The 19,991-nt window shown below is 32.8% G+C and overlaps 1 protein-coding gene across 6 annotated transcripts in view; it reads left to right on the top strand.

Annotated features, from left to right (window-relative positions):
- The window catches only part of LOC106671074 (homeobox protein Nkx-2.6-like), a 46,269-nt gene extending 28,068 nt beyond the window's left edge, over positions 1 to 18,201 (top strand). For 3 of the 6 annotated variants that reach the window (XM_024227339.1, XM_014401879.2, XM_014401877.2), the window contains exons 2-4: positions 9,830 to 9,963; positions 10,022 to 10,159; positions 17,113 to 18,201. In XM_024227339.1, the coding sequence (XP_024083107.1) occupies positions 9,830 to 9,963; positions 10,022 to 10,159; positions 17,113 to 17,645 (805 nt within the window). In that variant the 3' untranslated portion in view covers positions 17,646 to 18,201. Of the gene's footprint in view, positions 1 to 7,376; positions 7,460 to 9,829; positions 9,964 to 10,021; positions 10,160 to 17,112 lie in introns of those variants that run through there. The other 3 variants (XM_014401880.2, XM_014401878.2, XM_014401881.2) reach the window with 2 other exon arrangements.
- The last annotated feature ends 1,790 nt before the right edge of the window (positions 18,202 to 19,991 follow it).

The raw sequence follows: 19,991 nt of genomic DNA, 5'->3' as shown, positions 1-19,991 counted from the left end.
AATCATTTAAACGAATTGTGATTATGCATTGACACTGAAATTATATACAACTATTTTTAGATTGCATAGTTTCTAATAATCGTAAAAACACTTCTGCTACAAGATAAAATACATAAAAAACTATATCTGACTATATTTTCTAACTATAATATTTGAAAATTGCAATTAATATTCCATTACACATTTCAATGTGGTAGCCTTTCTAGAAGTACGAAGTAAAGCCTAATATCAAACTCACACACACACACACACACACACACACACACACACACACACACACACACACACACACACTCAATTTTCAAATCACATTCATTTTAATACGAGAATGTTTCCAATTATCTAAATATCACTTTTACGATAAAACTCCTTCTCCTTTTATTTGGTTGTTGATTCATCATGTGATGATGTATTTACTGTACATCACAACCTTTTTCTTTGTTCTAATTTTTGCTTATACGTACATACATGAGTATGTTCCGAGTTCCAGCAAGCAGTGGTCTCGGAATACGTATATACCCCCATCATATGATAATATCACTTCTTTAGATTGTTTAAAATTATTTTGAGTACTACACTTGAACAATTTTTAGAGATCGGGGACGTTTTCACCCTGCGTGAAATTTTCTATCCTAATGATAAACCATTTGGGATATTTTAAAAAACGAACTATTTGGAATACGGTTGGATATATAACAAATTGTGGGCAGCTCATTATTTATAATTGATAAAAAATCCAATCTTTTCCAAAGTTTAGGTCCTTGTTTCTATTATTTAATTATATACGATACAATACGCCCGGCATTTTTGTTAGCTATCTGCATTAAAGAAAACAAAATTATAGGTTATCCATTTTAACCTCAGAATGCTTATAGTTTTTAATTTTACTTTTAGTTCGTAATATCGGGTTACTATATTATAATTTATTGTGTGAATATTTTATAACTGAATTCAATTTTTCCAATAATAGTTTCACAACAATTAAAAAACACTGTAACCTAAAGTTTTCTGTTTAATGTTTTCCATCGGTTACATTTTATGTAAATAACAATCTTGAACCGTTCTTGTGTAGAATTACAGAACACAGAATAAAATGAAGAGTAAAAACAAATAAATAGTTCCTTAAAGAAACTAACTTATTTGCTTTGCGTGTAAAATACTGTACCAAATCAGCTTAGGTTAAATTTAATAGAAAACTTACATAAAATTCAATTTTATAACTCAGTCGATAAATGCTGTTTTGGATAATAGGAAAGGACTGTATAGAATTGTATCTTATTTTTATTGAAATCTAGACTCTAAATGATTATATTTTTGCGTAGTCGCTCAAAGATTGCAATTGTTAACGCTAATGTTCGATTTTACGTTATTTTGACTTCTGAAAATTTTTCGATAGTACGTGAATAAATACAATGTTACTTGTAATACATTGGCGCCGTAATAATACTAACGCGAGCTATACGGTTATATACCTAACATTTTGATTGTCTTGGAAAATATTATATACAAAATATATATTTGCTTAATATATTACCCTGGCCCGGAATCACTATATATTATCAGTATGTATTATCAAACCTTCGTAAAAACAAAATTTCTATCTTAGTCACTAATAATTTGAAATTACTATGTTTAAGCGTGATTGCTCTTTCTATATTTATTTTGACGGATGGAATTTTTATAATCCTTGAATTAAGAAAGTGATACAATATTAATAGTGAACTGTTCAATACTGGTAAACACAAAAAATTACCGTATTTGAAATTAAACCTTCGTAGAAATGAGATTTCTTTGAAATTACTAAACAATTACTGATTACAGATTTATATTAGATCTGCCCTCATGACGACAATTTTTCGCAGTTCGCCAATCTAAGCCCACCTTTTCATTTATTTTCACGTCATTTCGGCCACAAAGAAATCGGTTCGTAAATCCATTCACACTTTCATTCAATTTTAAATACATTCTTACTTTTTTTTATACCACTCACTCTTTTAGGGTACTGAAGTACTCGATATTCCCCATCACCCTTTATTTCAATTGAGGGTCATGCGGATACTGAATATTCCGCCATCGGCCCTCTCATTCTACACATTCACGCCAATAAATACACTAACTCTCAACACACATTAGGTACACAAATCACCTGTTTCCTCCAAGAATTGGGACAATGGGTCTCATATATTCGCTGCCTTTTCAAGCACAATTCTTTTATCGGGTGGCATTCCTACACGCTCTCTATTTGGAGCCAAGGAGTTGCACTCGTCAATTAGGTGGGACATATCGAGCTACCTTTCTCTACATACCGACATTTACGCGGTCTTTGATCCAATAGTGTCCTTGTGTCAACCTGGCATGGCCTATCCGTAATCGGGTGAGGAAGTCACTTCTTCTTTGACTTAGGTCGACCGTGCTCTTCATACGTGAGAGCTTCTCTGCCGATCCGGACAACCGACGCTGACACTTTCTTTTAATTATGTTTTTATTGCATTTTAGCGTCAGGGGCCGGATCGCGTAGATAAGTCCGGAGGTTGGGACGTAAGTCACTAAACTTTTGCTTTTATAATATATGCGATATAATAATAATAATAATAATAATATTGTCAGACATATGATATAGATACTGAATATTTGCGTTATCTTGTAGTACACGTTAGTTTTTTTTGTAATTATGTTTATATTAATACAGATCTACAACCAAAATGACTACATTCCTAATTAGACTTTTGCAGGAATTAAACTTTTTCTATGAAACTCAATCAAATGATTTTTTCCGTTTTTTCAACGTTTTCGTGTAGTCGCTTACTTAATTCAAGTCGCATTTTTTGAAGTGCTCTTTGCAGGAAGCAACTTCGGTTAGGGACAGTCGGAGATAAATTCAGAAGTAATATCGCCGGAGACTCGGACAATAAACGGCGGAGAGATTTGTCTCCGGAGGAGACATTAGAGCAGGTCATTCATCAAAGGGAAAAGGAAACGAGCTGAAGGCCGCTAGAGTCCAGCCAGGAAACCATACTTAATAACTCCATCTAACACCATTAGCCGCCTGCCCTCCAGGCATTAACTCAATTGATTTAAGATAGCTGGCCGTTTTTCCGACCGTCCAAGATTTATTTTCGCACGAAAAAAATCCTCAGCAGGCCGTATATCATTAACCTAGTTATACGGGTGACGTTCTTTGGGGTAATTCTGAGGTCAGAAACGACTTGACAATGGAAGCTGACCGTCAATGGGTCTTGGAGTACGTGAGATTGTCGGTCTCGCCGATGAATGGGAGTCGAGAGGACAAAAGTCCATCCGGGCTCTTTTCAGGTTACTTCCTCCCAGGGTCCGTACACCTAAACCTACCTGTTCCTCCAGGAGGCAAACAGATAACTTGCCGTAAAATACCCTGAATGCGTTCCTAACATCAGACAGGATACAAGAGTCAACTTTTCAAAACGGCGACACGCTTCGTCAAAATACCTCTTTAGCAAAACGCGCCAACTCAAATCTTTTTTTCAACTTAAAATAATTTAAATAAGATACAGAATTTTACAATAAATATATAACACATTTGTGTGGTGATTAGTGGCCGTTAGTCGATGATTATTCGGAAATCCTGAGATGCGGTCTGGTGAAAATGTTTTTCTAAAACCTACGTCACATCAGACCGCAACTCACGATTTCCGAATAATCATAAAACACATTCTTTAAAATATTTAAATCATATATAATTATTTATTAAACAAACTTTTTAACTTATGTACTGGATACACTTTTAGAATAGTCGGTAAAATAAAGTACAACATTACATGTAGATTGATTAATTGAGTATAACACATAAAGTTGATGATGGGTGTTGGTCTGTGAGTCGATGAATACATGTTGGCGTTATGTCAGTTATTGGGTCCGTCTAAACTCACGGATTTTTTTTTTTTTTTACTCAAACGCATTTCGGTATTGCCAATTAACCAGGTGTTAGTTCAACATATAACACATACCATCACACCATATAACATATAACCATCCCTAATCATACTTTCATAGCGTTTATTCAAATTGGGGAAACAAAATTCACACCACGAAATTGCATGCCATTGGGCAAAGATTCCTTTAAATTGCGAATGTTAATTATTAGCTATTATTCCTGATACTTTTATGTATATATACAAAGCTGGGGAAAATATTCTGGACTGGATTACGAGGTTAAATTAAATATACAAGGGGAATATAAATGAAAGCGGGTTGCTTTAGAAACATAGATAGGTACTGACTACTTTTGAGACGTGCATAATTTTCAAGTAAACTGGACAAATTCAATTGAGCAGTAGCTTCTATTACGGTTAATTTAAACATAAACCGTATACAATAAAACAAAATATACCGTCGCGTCAAATAAGATAACCCGAGAAATACTTTATTCATTTTCACTCAAAACGCAAATAAAATATTTCATATATATTTAATCATTAACCGTTTAAATGCTTAGGTTGAATTCGATTGAAACTGTAAGTAAATTTTTCGGTGACACTGTTAACAAACATAAACATACATACAAATACTTACAATATTAAAAACTGGCTTAATCCATACTTAATTTACGAGTTTCGCTCTAAGAAATCAACACTCTCCATTTCAATTGTGAAGCTTGACGAAGGACCTAAGTGTTTTTATTTATTTCAAATTTTCATTATTCCTGATTTTACAGTTATATACAGTTAATATTCTGTCAATTGTGGTTTTTTTAATGTGTTTACGTATAATTATTATTATTATTATTAATTTTTAAGGGCGTTTTAACGGTTAAGGTCATTTCACGCCCTAACATCCAAACCTTCTATCTTAGTTATTCAGATATCGTGAGATGCGGTCGGGTATCTCACGATATCTGAATAACTATCGATTAACGGTCACTAATCTCTACACTCTTCTATCTTAGGTTAGCTATATCTCTTCTGAGTGCTATAAAACTCTGACTCCAAACATTCACTCGTAAACTAATTTATCCTATTGCCATCCAAGCTTTAATTTTTCCTTTTTTTTCTTTTTAAAAATTCTTAATTTGGGAGGCTAAATGTATGCAAAAATCCCATTTTAAATTACATATAAAATTTATTTCTGTTTATTTTTTGATTAGAATTGTGAATTTTTGTTCCATAATTTAAATATTTCCCATAGGCTTGTATGGCTAATAATAATAATAATAGAGTCAGACTAGCAACAGTCTCAGCATGAGTATAAGCTCATCCTTATCCTTTTATTCTTCCATTCAAATATGATACATAAACTAATTCTACATAACAATAATAAGAAACAAAACACTATAACACTTCTTTTTCTTTATCTTTTTTTTTTTTTGGGAGCTATTTTTATTATTTAAATTGCGATTTTAGGCATTGCAGTTCATTACTCCGCAATTTGTATTTTCTTCCATTTCATTTTCCGCTCCGGCAGCCTCAAAAACTTCTGAAAAAAGAAATCTTGCAACTCTCTTTCAAACATTAGCAGGCATTCAATGGTATAAAAATTTGGGAAAAGGCCTAAATCTCATTATAAATTCCAATAAATTTGAGAATGCTGAAAAGTGCTCTTCGAAAGAAACACTGGGGACCCAGTAACTCCTGTAAATCACTCGAAAGGTTGAGTCTTTACCTAAAGGGTTGTAAAGTGGGACAGTCGACCAAAATATTATGTTTTACTGTCAAAATGATGCGTTCTCCACTTCGCATACATCGAGGGCAAGTTGGAAGGTTGTTGCCTATTAAAAGCCTACTATGGATTAGCCTGATATGACCTATTCGCAATCTAGAGAGAATCACAAGTTCTTTTCTCTCAAGTTCCTCAGTTGGCCATTTATGTACAACTGGCTTAATTTCTTTCATACTATCTCTACAGACATTCCATCTTGCCGCCCACTTTCGTTTGATAATGTTTTTAACATAAACGACTATATCATCTGGAGGGAGAGGAAATTGATCTGTTCTTTGTGGATGGTTTACGGCGTTCCTTGCCTGTTGATCAGCTTTTTTTCATTTCCAGAAATGCCGACATCACTAGGAACCTAAACAAATACCACATGTTTGTTGAGTGTTCTGATTTCATAGAGATATTTGTGTATTTCTAAGATGTAAGGGTCAACCGAGAAATTATTTTTGATTTCTTCGAGACTACTTTTCGAATCAGAGCAAATAATGGCATTACAAATTCCTGGCGATTCCTTTATAATGCTCAATGATCTTCTGATTGCATGAAGTTCAGCTGTCTATACGCCTCATTCGATAGAGACCAGCTGAGGTTATACTCATCAGCAAATATCCCACACCCTACACCAATTTCATTTTTAGTCCCATCGGTATAAAAAACTTTATAATTGGGATAGTTATTTAAAATTCGCAAGAATTCTGCCTTGATTATAGAGAAGGTGTTTCTCTTTTGTTCAATAAGGCCAGATGTTGGATAATTGTGGAAGTAGGTAATGCCCACGGTGGGATATCTAGCAATTTAAAACCCTCAACCGCCGGCAAGGTATTCCCTGCTAATCTCAACATTTCAGTACCGCGGATTCTTTACGTATGATTGTTATTATTATTATTATTATTAATATAAGATCAATACAGTTATTGTGCATAGCACTGGTTGTTAGTATAAATTTATAAACAATCTGATAAATGAGAGAAATAATGAATGATGAGAAATATATAGAAAATAACAAACACTTAAATGAACAAGTAAATTTTTTTAAATAAAAGAAAAGAGACAAGATCTAAGAAAGAAGGAAAACCTAACTCAGTTTCGGAACAAAAAATGTGTTATATGTTGGGTTTGAGAGATATAGCTATTTTGTCTGAATTTTTATTGAATTTAAAAAATTTCAAAACTTTATTTTGCTGGTTGAAATAGTAATTTATTAATAAATTTAAAATGTTGACCTATTGGGCACATTTTATCACAGTCAAAATAAATTTGTATGTTGCGAATTTTAAAAGTAATTTTTTGGATGGGCTTTTATTAACTATCACTTTTTATTTCATTAATACGGTTTACGTATTTAAACACGTTTCTACTGGAAAATATCTCATCTAGTATTCCAGTTTGAAGTAATAATAGGGAATCGTTCCGTTATTTTCAGTGACCTCTTCTTCATAAATTTTGAACTTCTTGACCCGGTTGAAAATAATCAGAATTTAAAACTATTCCAAGTGGCTCTCACACCTAGGTTGTCCAGTCGTAGGTGGTCAGGTGCCGTGCGTGTTATAGACAATAACATTCGTCCAAAGTATCAAGTGTCTTTTTCTCGCCCTTAATCCCAGCCCCTTTCCAACCATCACGGACGGGTTTCACACGGTGCAGGTAAAATCGAGATACCTGCCTTTTGAAGCCGAGTCAATCGCTTCAGTCACTCCTGAGGCACTGGACTGGTCACACGTTTAGCAAACTATCTATTATCAACGTCAGCCTAAATCCTGTCGAATTTTCCGTAAGTTACTATACTTCAAAAACGTTTTAACTTAGAAAAATCGTTATTTTATCTTTTCACCCAAGCTTCTTAAAATAAATGTATGACTTTGTTCAATTTTAAGTAAAACAGTTTACACATTTATGTTAAAGACAGGATAATAACCTTTATTTTAAATCACAATCACTTAATTTTATATTTAAATCAGTTTTGAATTACATTCCGATTGAATTTTGCATTTAAGCATTTTCTAAATATTTCATAATTTATTAGCAATTAGAAAAAAATATATAGCATGAATAATAGGTAAACTAGGTGAAAGTGTAGATTTGATTTTTGATTAAAACTTATATTTAAAATAAATGTCATATAATGTGATTTTTAATTTGTTCTATAAGAAACATATTTGCCATTGTTGTGTCAAATTTAGATTTGAGAAATATGAAACGTGCCTAAATTTTTGTGTATTCTGTTGAAAAAGTACATCTTTTTCTACCAAAAGAAATCTTTGGTTTTAATTTTTTTTTTAAATCCAAATGCTGGGTGTGGAAATGCGTAATTCATTATGAGCTCATCATTTTCTTATCCAATCCCTCGATGTGAATAAATTAATAATAAAAAGTAAATTAAAATTGAAGAAAAAAAATTAAGCAAAAAAGAAATCGAATTTTTATTATGCTTTATTCACTAAAAATAAACAACGTGATCAAGACCAAAATTATTTAAAATGTGAAATTTTACCCCGATCAGAGCCGTTATGAATTTGCCTTCCGATCATTTTGGTTTGGCTATCCTTAATGAGCTGGACTGTCCTTTCGCAATATTCACGCTTAGGCTCTTATAATAATGTTTATAATTTTGTTTACAATAAGAACCGTTTTTAATTTTGTCCGTATTGTTGAGTTATCTACTTATCGATGAATATGATGATTGCTCAATTATAATGTGTCTGCTTTTTTTATTTTATTTATTTTCAGTCAAAAAGTGTACCTTGAGAAAGGAGGTGTATCCTCCGAAACGTCGGTGAAATGAGTGTAAGTGAAACGAGTGGTGTCACTTTTTGACTGAAAATCCCAAAAACCCAACAGCGACACTATCTTATTATATTAAAAAGTAATAAGTATAAATTAATAAGACCGACCTAGTTAATTTATACATTGAATTTTTAAGTCGTGAATAAAACTTACCAAACTTAACTTTGACTTTGAACCTTTGTCTTTTTCGTCCTCTTCAGGCGCCTAGGCTTCTGGTGCAATTTTACACGTAAACATATGTTTTTAAAACTATAAAATGTGTATTTGTGTATTTCATTCTTAGATACATTCAAGTAAAGAATTTGACTCACGTGTATTGTGTACGAAGGCATACCCTGTTTTAAAAATTTGTTTTATTAATGACAGGAATGTGTTGGTGGTACAATAAGAACCTCGAATAGTTTTAGTGTAGACTATTATTAATTAGTTAACGCAGAAATTATGCGTGTTATTTTATCACCATCGGCACTATCAAGTTATTCATTTACGTTAATAAATACCTTCGTGAGATCACACTAAGACATAACATAATATGACTATAATTATTAGAAGATTCAAACGTATTAATAAAGTAGTCACGAACCCGTTGTTTCGCTGAAGTGTGGTTCTATTAACGAATGGCATTCCTACCCGCTTCCTATATGGAACCAACACATTACTCTTTTTAATATAAGAGATATCAACAGGTTTTTACGTGTTAAAATTCATATTGAAATTTCCCGCTTGTACTGTTGAAACTTGAATTCCCATGGACTGTAGTAGACAATATTGAAATTGTGTTAAACTGTTTCATCATAGGAAAATGAATCTGGAAATTTAATATATTTGAATATGACGTTGCACATTTTACACAAAATAATGATGGCCGTTTTCTGTGAAATGTTATTCATTAGGATTATTAATTATTGTAGACACAAAAGCAGGGATTGAAGTAAAACATCCCCCTCTCATTACATAACACAATCGCGAGAGGGGGATAGGTCTGTAAGTTTGAATAGAAACGGTGTAAGTCGTTTCAAGGGGAGGGCTTTTTTTTCCATTGACAGTGACTAGTGGGGAGCCATTTTGCAACTGTATGACAAATACCCATCCGCCGGGTAGACAATTGGGATATTAAAGTATCCAACTTTTTTCTCCGTCTTGAGGCTGACGTGATAACATAAGTCGCCGGACCTTCATTCAAAGCACAGCTTCCTTTCCGAACCGCTATCGTTTCGAGTGTTGGTACAACCACTTGTAAAGCGCAAATAAAGCTTTCAAGTCCTGATTGCGCGTCAACAAGCCCTTCTGGTTTGAACTCGTCATCCCTTGAATTTACTGTTATTGGCGTCTATTAATTGCTGTTTCCTTTTTACAGGTTGTTGGATTCTATTAAAATGCCACCACAGGGCAGGTCATCCTCCTTTCACATCGTTGACATATTGGATTTGAACGACCCGGCGAAAACCCAACAGCCCGAAGGACCTACTATAAATGCTAACCATGGACCTGGTATGTTTTAATTTCATTTATCTTTTAATTTTACGCCTTTTTAAAATGTTGTTAATAGATGTTTTTCCAGGGGGAGAATTTACCAATCTCCAACAACTGGGAACACACCCAAGTTTACTTTTTGCCGGCGGGCAAGTTACCACACCAATGGAAGCTTTACACCACCATTGGGGAAATTCTATACCAGAACTAAGAGGTATTGTCCATCTCGAACTATTTTTTTTTTTTGCTTTTAACTGTTAATTTTAATTCCAATACACGATGTAAATTACGCTATATCAATCAATTTAAAAATTATTATTATTTAATATAATAAATCTTACAATATATGATGAATAAGGTTATGATGCTATCTATAAATCTACCTAAAATTATTAAAAAATAAATTTATAAATCTTGATGCACACATTTGCGCATAAGTTTCATACGTTTTAGGTTAAAACATTATATTATTTATTAAATTCATTATTAAATTCATTATTGATTATTTAGATCGTAGGATGCGATCTTGTGCAATGTACTTACTGTAAACTACTACATAAATACTACACATTAATTTAATTATTCATTAAACCAGGTATGTTGAAGTTAAGGAAAAAGTAACTTCGTTGGACATCAACAGGCCGACATTTTGATTTATACATAATTGTTTTCTATTGCTTATTTGTTTCTTTCAAAATAAAGAACATAAAGAACACACAAGAAGAAATATTATTCCTTATAATTTTGTTAGCCAGAAAACATTTCATTTGCGTTTCTGCTCTCGTTTTATTCTGCCAAATCACACTTTTTATACAACCGTAAAACATAATTTTGTCTAATTTAAACATTAATTAGAAACGAGGCCAATTGTACACTTTATTTCTAAAATATTTATGGGTCCTTTGCAAGATTCAGGGCTTAAACATTTCTATTACATATAATTAATATATAGGTAACTTTGCAAAAAGAAAGTTCAATTTTTCTTCTTCTTTTTCATATATCTATATGTTTATTATATTGTTAAATTGGCCTTTTTTAGAACGTGTGTACTATTTTTAAGGCTACTTTTCATGGTTTTTTAAAATTTTCATTGCCACATTTTCTTTGAAACCTTGTTATAATTCTTTGAAAGCTTATGTTTTATATTACAGTTCGCGTGAGTGGTTAAACAACATAATAAAAAAAGGTTTGTTATTGTAATAAACAGAATTGGCAATTAGATAAGCGAAGAAAATGATTAGGCGTGTTCTGCATGTTTGCAGATGGGAGATGAAAGAACATCTGATAGATGATAGATGATTGAGAGATCTCCAGCCGTTTGATTAGCTATAAAACTACATTACAAAATGATTAAGATTGGCCTGATGGTTAGTTAAAACCAAAGCAAATTTAAAAAAACCATCAGTAATTAAAAAAGTAACATCAGAACAAATCATTTTTTAACTATGAATTCCTCGATGCACTGTCCGAGTTTTCGGCCGGGGGCAGGGCATGAAAATCTTTATTTGTTCGTATGTTTCTTAGTAATTTTACTACCTGATGTCACAATGAGAGGTTAGCAAGTTAAATATATAGGAGAGAGTTAGAAAAAGATGGATGAAAAAAGTAGCATGTTCCATTTTGTGCGCAGAGGCCCGGGAATGACCACTAGATGTTTCTCGGCCCATAACTAGTAAATAATAACATATGCAACTAAACTTTAATTGTACGAAGGAACAAATTAAAGTAAACATAAATTAATTTAAAAACACTGTCTTGTTGGTTTCAACGGCAATTTGTGATAGTTTTTATCAAAAAATTTCAAAAACCGGTAATGTGTATTTGTCAGCGGAACAGGATTGGAAGTTAAGCATAACATTGTCGGTTTTCGAAATGGGCTTAAATCAATCGCCGGCCAATCGGACAAGCTAATCCTATAAAAGGGCGAACACGTGACCGGACAAACTTTGACTCGTTCCCGTTCCGAATCAATTGGGGATCTTCGGCTCCTTTAGGATTAGACTTGTTATTAGAAGGCACGGTTTATTAGTTTATCAGCAAGGTGATGGATGGATATCAGGGCCTCTAATATAAGGGGTTTAGCGCCCGGTTCGGATAAGCCTCAGCGACCGAATTCCCCTAATTGCTGTCTGTAATAGTCCGCACCCTCTTTGTTCCCTCCCCCGAGCACCCCTGAGGTTATGTTTAAACAATGATCAGTCAATTTGCTCCCCCGGGGGCGTTTTATTCCCGATTTTATCTCCCGGTTATCGCTTCCCTTAGAAATAAATTGCCCTCAGGCATACGTTACTTATTGACGTTGTAATTAAATTTCAAATGGCTTTTTTATTTAATCATTACAAAACGTTTAAAAACATATATGACCGTATGGTGAAAGATTTATATGTACAATATTTATAATAGTCGTGAATTTTTTTTTCGCCTGACGACTGGTTGAAACCGGTTGTATCGCAAAAAGTAAATATTTTACGATTAAAAAGAATTATTAATTGATGTAATCTTTCAAGGTGATATGATAAAAATGTTTAGGGAAAATTACATATCGACATAACGCAACGAATATTTGTAATTTTAGTCGAGTAATTAATCAATAAAACAATTTCATTACAATAAGACTTATTAAAGATTAATTTAATTTGCATTAACTTATTGCATTATAACGTATGGAACAGTGACATAAGGAGAAACTTATGAATATTTCATAAAATAGTATCGATAACCCACAATAATTAAACTTGTCGTACAACCAATCGTTATGAACTTAAATTAAGAAAATAAAACAACTATTTTAAAAAATTATGTAATTGCTCTAAAATAATATTGTCCCATTATAACTATTACCAACTTATCCAACTAGATTATGTAAATATGTAGCTATAAATTTAATTAAAATGGATAAAACAACATATAATAATATTTCCTTGTTTACCTCAGTTTGCCTCATAGATATATAGGCGTCCCGTGAAAAGACGTCAATAATTTATGAGGTTATCCTACATGTTAAATTTTTTTTTTTTGCCTTATGATCTTTGCATATTAGCCAGGACGAATTCTTATATATGTTGTCCAAATTGGGGGTTATCGGGAAAAAAGGGCCAGAGGCGACGGTTAAATTGTACTCCTCCAAAAAAACCCCTATTGTACAATGAAATGACTGAATTTCAATTGTATTTGAGATAGTAGACTTTTCAGGTTACCTTTTACAATTTTATTTCGTAAAGTCCGTCTTATCTCATAAAATACAATTATTAATGTAAATTAGCTTTTACCAGTAGAAAGCGCATTAAAACTAAATTGTCTTCTTCTTGTAGCCTTAAGTGAAAAAAAAAATATATATAAAACTTCGAAGATAAATTTTTTTCTTGTTATTGAGTTCTTGCCTAAAGGTTAAAAAGGATTTTCTTTGTACTGTGAAGACTGATAGATCTGGCGCTTACAGAAAATTGCCCCTTCTCATGAGCATTAAACATCTGTACTTAATTTGTCAAGGGTCAATTATAACAAATATAAAATTAACCTTTAATTGCTAAAAATTTGATTTTTCAGTTCCAAACGGTTTAAAAAAAATAGTCATTGCCATCATTAATTTTGAAACTTCTGATAAAATATAATGAAAATAATAAAAATTAAACAAAAAGACTCTTTAGAACAATATTGGAGAAGTTAAATTGGTACAAAAAAATTTAAATTAAATATTCAAAAAGGGAAAGATATCGGGCTTGCATTCTTCTAGTACGTGGACATTTTAAATTTTTAATTTATATGTGTGGTGATTACTGATCGATAATCGAGGTCTCAACACGACACACAAGAATGGCAGAAAAACACATTGAGCCCTGAAGATGATCTCAATAAACATCGAAACGTTGGCACGATAAAGAAAATGTATTTCTACCCACGTCACACCAGACCGCATCACACGATCTCCGAATAATCATTTAATTTATAGTCTGTTTCGTTTACTTTGTATATTATTTACATTACCTATTAATAGTATTTTAAAATCTTAATGACTAGTTTCTTTTAGTACAGAGAACTTCATCAAATTATAAATTAAAAAAAACTTAAATGATAATAAATTTGTAAAAGGTTGAAATGAAATATATCGCATACAATAGAGACTTTTTAGTCCAATTTGAAATGTAATATAACCTCCTGAAATATCGATGTCTGTTCACGAGATAACGTGTATATAAAACAAATTTTAAAAATATATCAATGATATCTACCTGTAGAAATATTATTTCAAACGCAATTATGAAATATGAATTTTAAAATCCCTATGGCTTTATAATAATTTTTAAAACTTACGTGTAGCAGCCTTTATATCAAAATTTGTGCCATAATTTTCTTCTCTTATTAGACTAAAAATACAATTTTTATATTAAAACTCCTGTTTTTCGACACAAGTATTTATCCATATGGAAAGCAGTCTGGAATGGAAGAATAAAAAATTAATCTTTGAACGGTTTGTGAATGTTTAACAACATTTTATAACTTAAGTGTAAGCATGTATGCATTAAGACCACATATATTAATTTCAACGTATATAATATAATGATTCTTTGATTTAATGCTATTTGTCTCAACGATGAACAAAAGCTCATCATCAAAAGTAATAAAACGAGTGCAAAATAGTTAATGTAATGCAATTTATAAGTTGTGTGAATTTGGCCCTCTTTTTTTAAAATTTTTTATTTTGATTCTATTGTAATCTTCTCTGGCCAGCATAAATTAATGGATCATTCCAATCGTTATGGATCGGCGGTTTAAAGCAACAGTATTGACATTTGAGCTAATTGTCGGTAGTGTTATCAATGAAACAATGTGAAATAAACAAAGGAACAATAATACAATGCGTTCTGTACCTGGCCGAAATTGTTCCGATGAACACGGTAAACGCATTACTCTGTGCCTTAATGAAGATTGATAGTGGGATAGCCTCTGCCCTGCATGACTGGCTTATTGATCAAATAGCTACCGGGGTGTACGACGCCGCCGGCTTAGGCCCCAAGAGTGCCCTTTTCACGCCTACTTGTAAACCCGTTCCTAATTCACGAAATATATTCTACCGGGGGTTTCGAGACGCTCTGAAGGCCTTCTGAAGGGGTCATTCTTAGTCGTTTAGAGTTTTGAAAAAATTCCAATCAGAAAAAAAGTCAACAAGAAGATCTCTTTGTCAGCTTCAATATAACTGGTACGCCTGTTCTACCTTAAGAAAATTAACACATTTGTTTTTATCTTAAGTATAGATAAATAATACTTTCAAGAAGTTACACATTAGCACTGTTTTCAATACTTCGAACAGCTTAAATTTAGCGTTAAGCCGGCGTCTGTATGACATTACGTACCTCCATCAATATTTGTCTATTAATCGATCTCCATCGCCTAGAGCTTTTCGGTTTTTAATCTTTTTTGCAAGTTCAAAGATTTGTTAATAATCCTTTGTGTATTCTTCAGACTTTTCCTTCGTCCTATAAAAATGAATGATATATATAGACGGTTTTTCTAGCTTTGGCTTTTCGCTAAAGGATGTCCACAGGATTTTAATCCAGGTATTTATATACGCCAGTTCCTCTGGAATTTCTCTGTGAAAGGCTATTCTTCTGAGGAAGGATCCTTTGTCAGGATTTCCTCGCCGTACCGATCCCTTATTGACAAATGCGCCGGGCCGCCTCACGCCCAGATGTCACTCGGGCGACGCCCCCCAATTGGGGTTTTATTGGTGTGCGAGAGGGGCGTGTGGCAGATGTACGGGTAACCGACACCCCACAATGACACCCCTCGCTACAGATACAGATACATTGTCCTCCTACCCTTCCAAGGGTGCCACGGACGATTTTAATGCCCCATCATTCAAGTATGGGAATGGCTGACAAATTCAAATCCTCTTCACTTTTTTTTTTAAATTATTACAAACAATGTAAGGTTTTTGTTTGTAAATTAAGATAATATGGATTGATTAATGGCTGGTAAAAATTTAATTAAATTTGTAACGTATTGTAAAATCTTATCTTTACTTTTTATATTTTTAGGCCAACTTCAATTCCGAAAAATACAATAAAGGACACACAAATGGTGCGTTCTTACGAGAGTTTCTAAACAGACGTGATCATTTTTTTTATACGATTTAAACCTCAACAGAATCGACCAAAATTTAGATCAAGATATTTATTAAAGTTTTAGTTAATGGATGGCCTTAGAATATAAAATTCATCTTATTTGATGAATTTGCTTTCCGACTGAATTATTTTTCCAGTTCCTCCTACACCTATATACCAGTATACCTACCTTATAAACCAGTATGCAATATGTATGCATACTGAGTTTCTACTTATTTTCGTCCCCTCCTGGTTTGCTCAAAAATTTTGCAAAGTGGGAAATAATTTTTATTAGTATAACGTATTACGTTCGAACATTGTATTAATAATTACATTTATAATTGCTTGAAATAGTTTAATAAGGAAAGTTTTGTTTTTAAAATTACAAATATACTTTGTAAATCATTTCAGAAAAAACGTGTCTGTTGATACGGTATTTTCTATTACTTTTTATTATTTTTCCTCGATAATTCGTAATAGATTCCTAACATTTTTCATGGTTTTAACAATAATATGTATGCAGAAATACTTGATTTGCGAAAGAGCGAACTTCATTTGAAAACGGGTTAAATTGATTTGTAAAAGTGTGTATTTAATTTGAAAAGCCTGTAATAAACAGTGCAATCAATTGCCATCTTTGAAGTATTTGATTATGTGTAATGTGGTCAAATAGTTCTTTTTAGTTTTTCTTTGTTAAAGACAAAAAAAGAAATACAAACAATTGTGATTAATGGAACTGAAAATATTCAGTTGTGTGATTGCACAGAATTTATTCATGCGCTGGAGTTTCAACGTAATTTTATTTTTGTGTTAGTTGAAGAATTATTTGCAGATTTTATTCCTGAAGTACTTACAAGGGGGGATTAAAATTTGTAATATTTATAAGCATTATAAGTATTATTTTTTTTAAAGGATTATATAGGCCATTTTTTTTGGAAAGAATGTGCATTTCCGTTCATATTAGGAATGTTAGTTTAAAAGTATTTTTTTCCTGAAATGTAGTTTAAATATTAGCTTATACTGAATAATAACTTTGAAAAATAATGAATATTATTTGTTTTTTCAGGTCACCAACAAGCCAGTCCTGATAGCACCTCGCCCGGAGGTGTTTCCGATTTGACCGAAACGGGACCTTTGATGCACAATGGCGTTCCTTCTCCCGGTTTGAAAGAACAAATAGAAGAAGATGAAGACGACCAGCCGAGAGAAGCGATGCAGCCGGGTTCAGGGCATAAAAAAAGAAAACGGCGGGTCCTCTTCAGCAAGCAGCAGACGTTCGAACTGGAAAGGCGTTTCCGTCAGCAGAGGTATCTATCAGCCCCCGAGAGAGAACACTTGGCCTCCATAATCAGCCTCACGCCGACGCAAGTCAAAATATGGTTCCAGAACCATAGGTACAAGACCAAAAGGGCTCAACAGGAAAAGGGAATGCACATGGATGGAGGACACAACGCGGGGCTGACGTCGCCGAGAAGAGTTGCCGTACCCGTACTGGTACGCGACGGCAAACCGTGTACCTCCGGCCCGAAGGACCAAGTTATCCCATCATACCCACCCATCCACCATCCGGCTCACCGCAGTTGGTGGGGCGTCACATAAACCAATTGAACAATTCAATTTGATCTCTCTACCAAAGCATGTGATACAATTCATAAATTTTCATGTTAGTCATTTGGTGTAATATACATGTCAACAGTTTATCAAAAAAATCGGATTCTTCATGGGTTGTGTTCGTTTTTGTGAAATTTAAACAAAAATTATTTAGTTTTGAGGATATAAATTCTAATGGGGTACTTGCACAGCTGTATTACATTATTAAAGTGAATTTTAACAACAAAAAATCGCCATTTTATAATGAATGATTCTATGAGAACGATATTGATTATAAGTCGAAGAACGCAGGCACCCCATGCTACCGATAGAATTTGTCATATTTATCGTGCAAGTAATTTTTAAGCAGCGATTTGCACCTTAATAGTTGTAGCTAAGTATTCGTCGATAATTTCCATAATGTGTATTATATATATATAAAATGTGATTTTCATTCAGGCAGTGTAAAATTAATTTGTAAATAGAGAGGATATAGAAAGATATATAGAGCCTTATTTATTGTTCTGTAAATATTATAGATAGCCAATAAAATGTCCAATGATAATTTTATTTATTTTTCTTCACATAATCCTTATCTTTAATTAAATCTTTTGCCTGGAGTGGTTAAGTTAACAAATCACTCCTTCACTGATAAAAGCGATGTTGCAATCGGGCTAATAAATAAACTGTTTCCAATCCATCAATTTTTTTCAAGATTGTATTCTACAATTAGCGTTTGGCCTAGAATTTCTAATCTACGGTTGGCCAATCCTAGGAAGAAGTTTTTGAACAATTTTTCGAAGTCTAATTGATCTTGCCTTAGTTCTAGACAAACAAAAAAGATAAGAGTTGAAAATCAGGAAACCGTTCAAGTCAGTTCATTTTCAGATAGCGTCACGTCTTCGAGTAAATAAATTTGTTCCTTTTTTCCTTATCGAGGGTTTAATGTTTAACAAATGACTAAAGCCTTTTTAATTAATTTTTATGAAGAAACGTGCGTCAAAATGTTCGAGCAAATCTATTTTATTATTGGAAGGGACAAAATCACTCAGTTAAAATTCAAGCGTCACAGTAATATGGCAATCTCAATTCTTCAAAAAAATCAATGAATCTATCAGTAAATTTCAATCGTTACTGTAATTAAATAAAATTCCAGTATATTACAACTACCTTCCATTATGTAACAAGTAACACACTAAAAAAAATTGTCAATATAATGAAAACTTTTGCACTATCACTGTCACAGTATAGGAGGTCTCGTCGCCATCGCCTTTTTAGTCGACGAAGAAGGTTTGAGGGAAGAATTCGTCGAGGTGAGGGTTTCGGGATTTGAGGATTTATAGTAGTTAGGTCGGTTTTTATGAGACTTACGGTAACGGGAACGCAATTTCGGGTAAAATGTAATTATGCTGAAAGTTAATTATCAAATCAGTACCATTGGTGTCCGCGGCTTGGTCCATAAGTGGCAAACTAATAATATCATTGAGGGTATGGGTGCTCACTGCACATCTTCAAATGGTGGTGAAAGTGAATAAGTGGACTTAAACTGCTCGTTAAAATGTATGAACTAAAATAGTTTATTTTATTATTTTTATACGTCTTGGACAAAATTAATATTTAGGTCTATGTGGGTAGTTAGCCGGATACATGAAATGAAGCATCAGCGATTATTCGCAATTTGGATTGGGCAGTTTCAATGAGATGGATGTTGGTATGTTTGCCTGAATTACACTTCCAAGACCATATCGGCTTTTTTAAGTATTATAAAGCTTTTTTCTGATAGGTAAGTAAGAGCATTTATCAAAACGTCGTAAAAAAGCCCTGTATCGTGTCATAACTTCTTGACGTTTTTGTCGAGTTTAAGAATGAAACGCCAAAATTTGGAAGGAGGATATTATTAAAGTGAGCTGGAAGACAGAACTCTTTGCGGGAGTGAAACTGTGGGTGGATATTTCTGTGTGAAATGTAAAATTTTCGCTTCACATCAATACCCCAATAGCGTGAGGTTGTTGAAGGTCCTTGAAATAAATAAACATACTTATTAATAGAAAAAAAATTAACATATCGATATTGTGTTAATCGTTCATTTATCTCTATAACTGAATTATGTATATAAATAATATGTGCAAGTGTATCGTTTCGGTTTGAAATAGAACAGCGTCATTCCTGATAACACTCACTAATTTTTACCTTTTAATTTGGTAATGTTCGCTTAAGATCCTGAATATTTTGCAACCTATTTTCATTCAATAATCCTTAATAGAGCTTAACGAGTTTGAAAATGGTATTTGTCGTTGAGGCATACAAAATTTGATAATTTTGTAAATAAATAAAATTAAGATTGAAATTTTTTCT

Source organism: Cimex lectularius, unplaced genomic scaffold (assembly GCF_000648675.2).
Source record: "Cimex lectularius strain Harlan isolate CLEC.00 unplaced genomic scaffold, Clec_2.1 scaffold179, whole genome shotgun sequence".
Lineage (NCBI taxonomy): Eukaryota > Metazoa > Arthropoda > Insecta > Hemiptera > Cimicidae > Cimex > Cimex lectularius.
The sequence above is the reverse complement of the archived record's forward strand: the minus strand, read 5'-3'. Positions and strand labels throughout refer to the sequence as shown.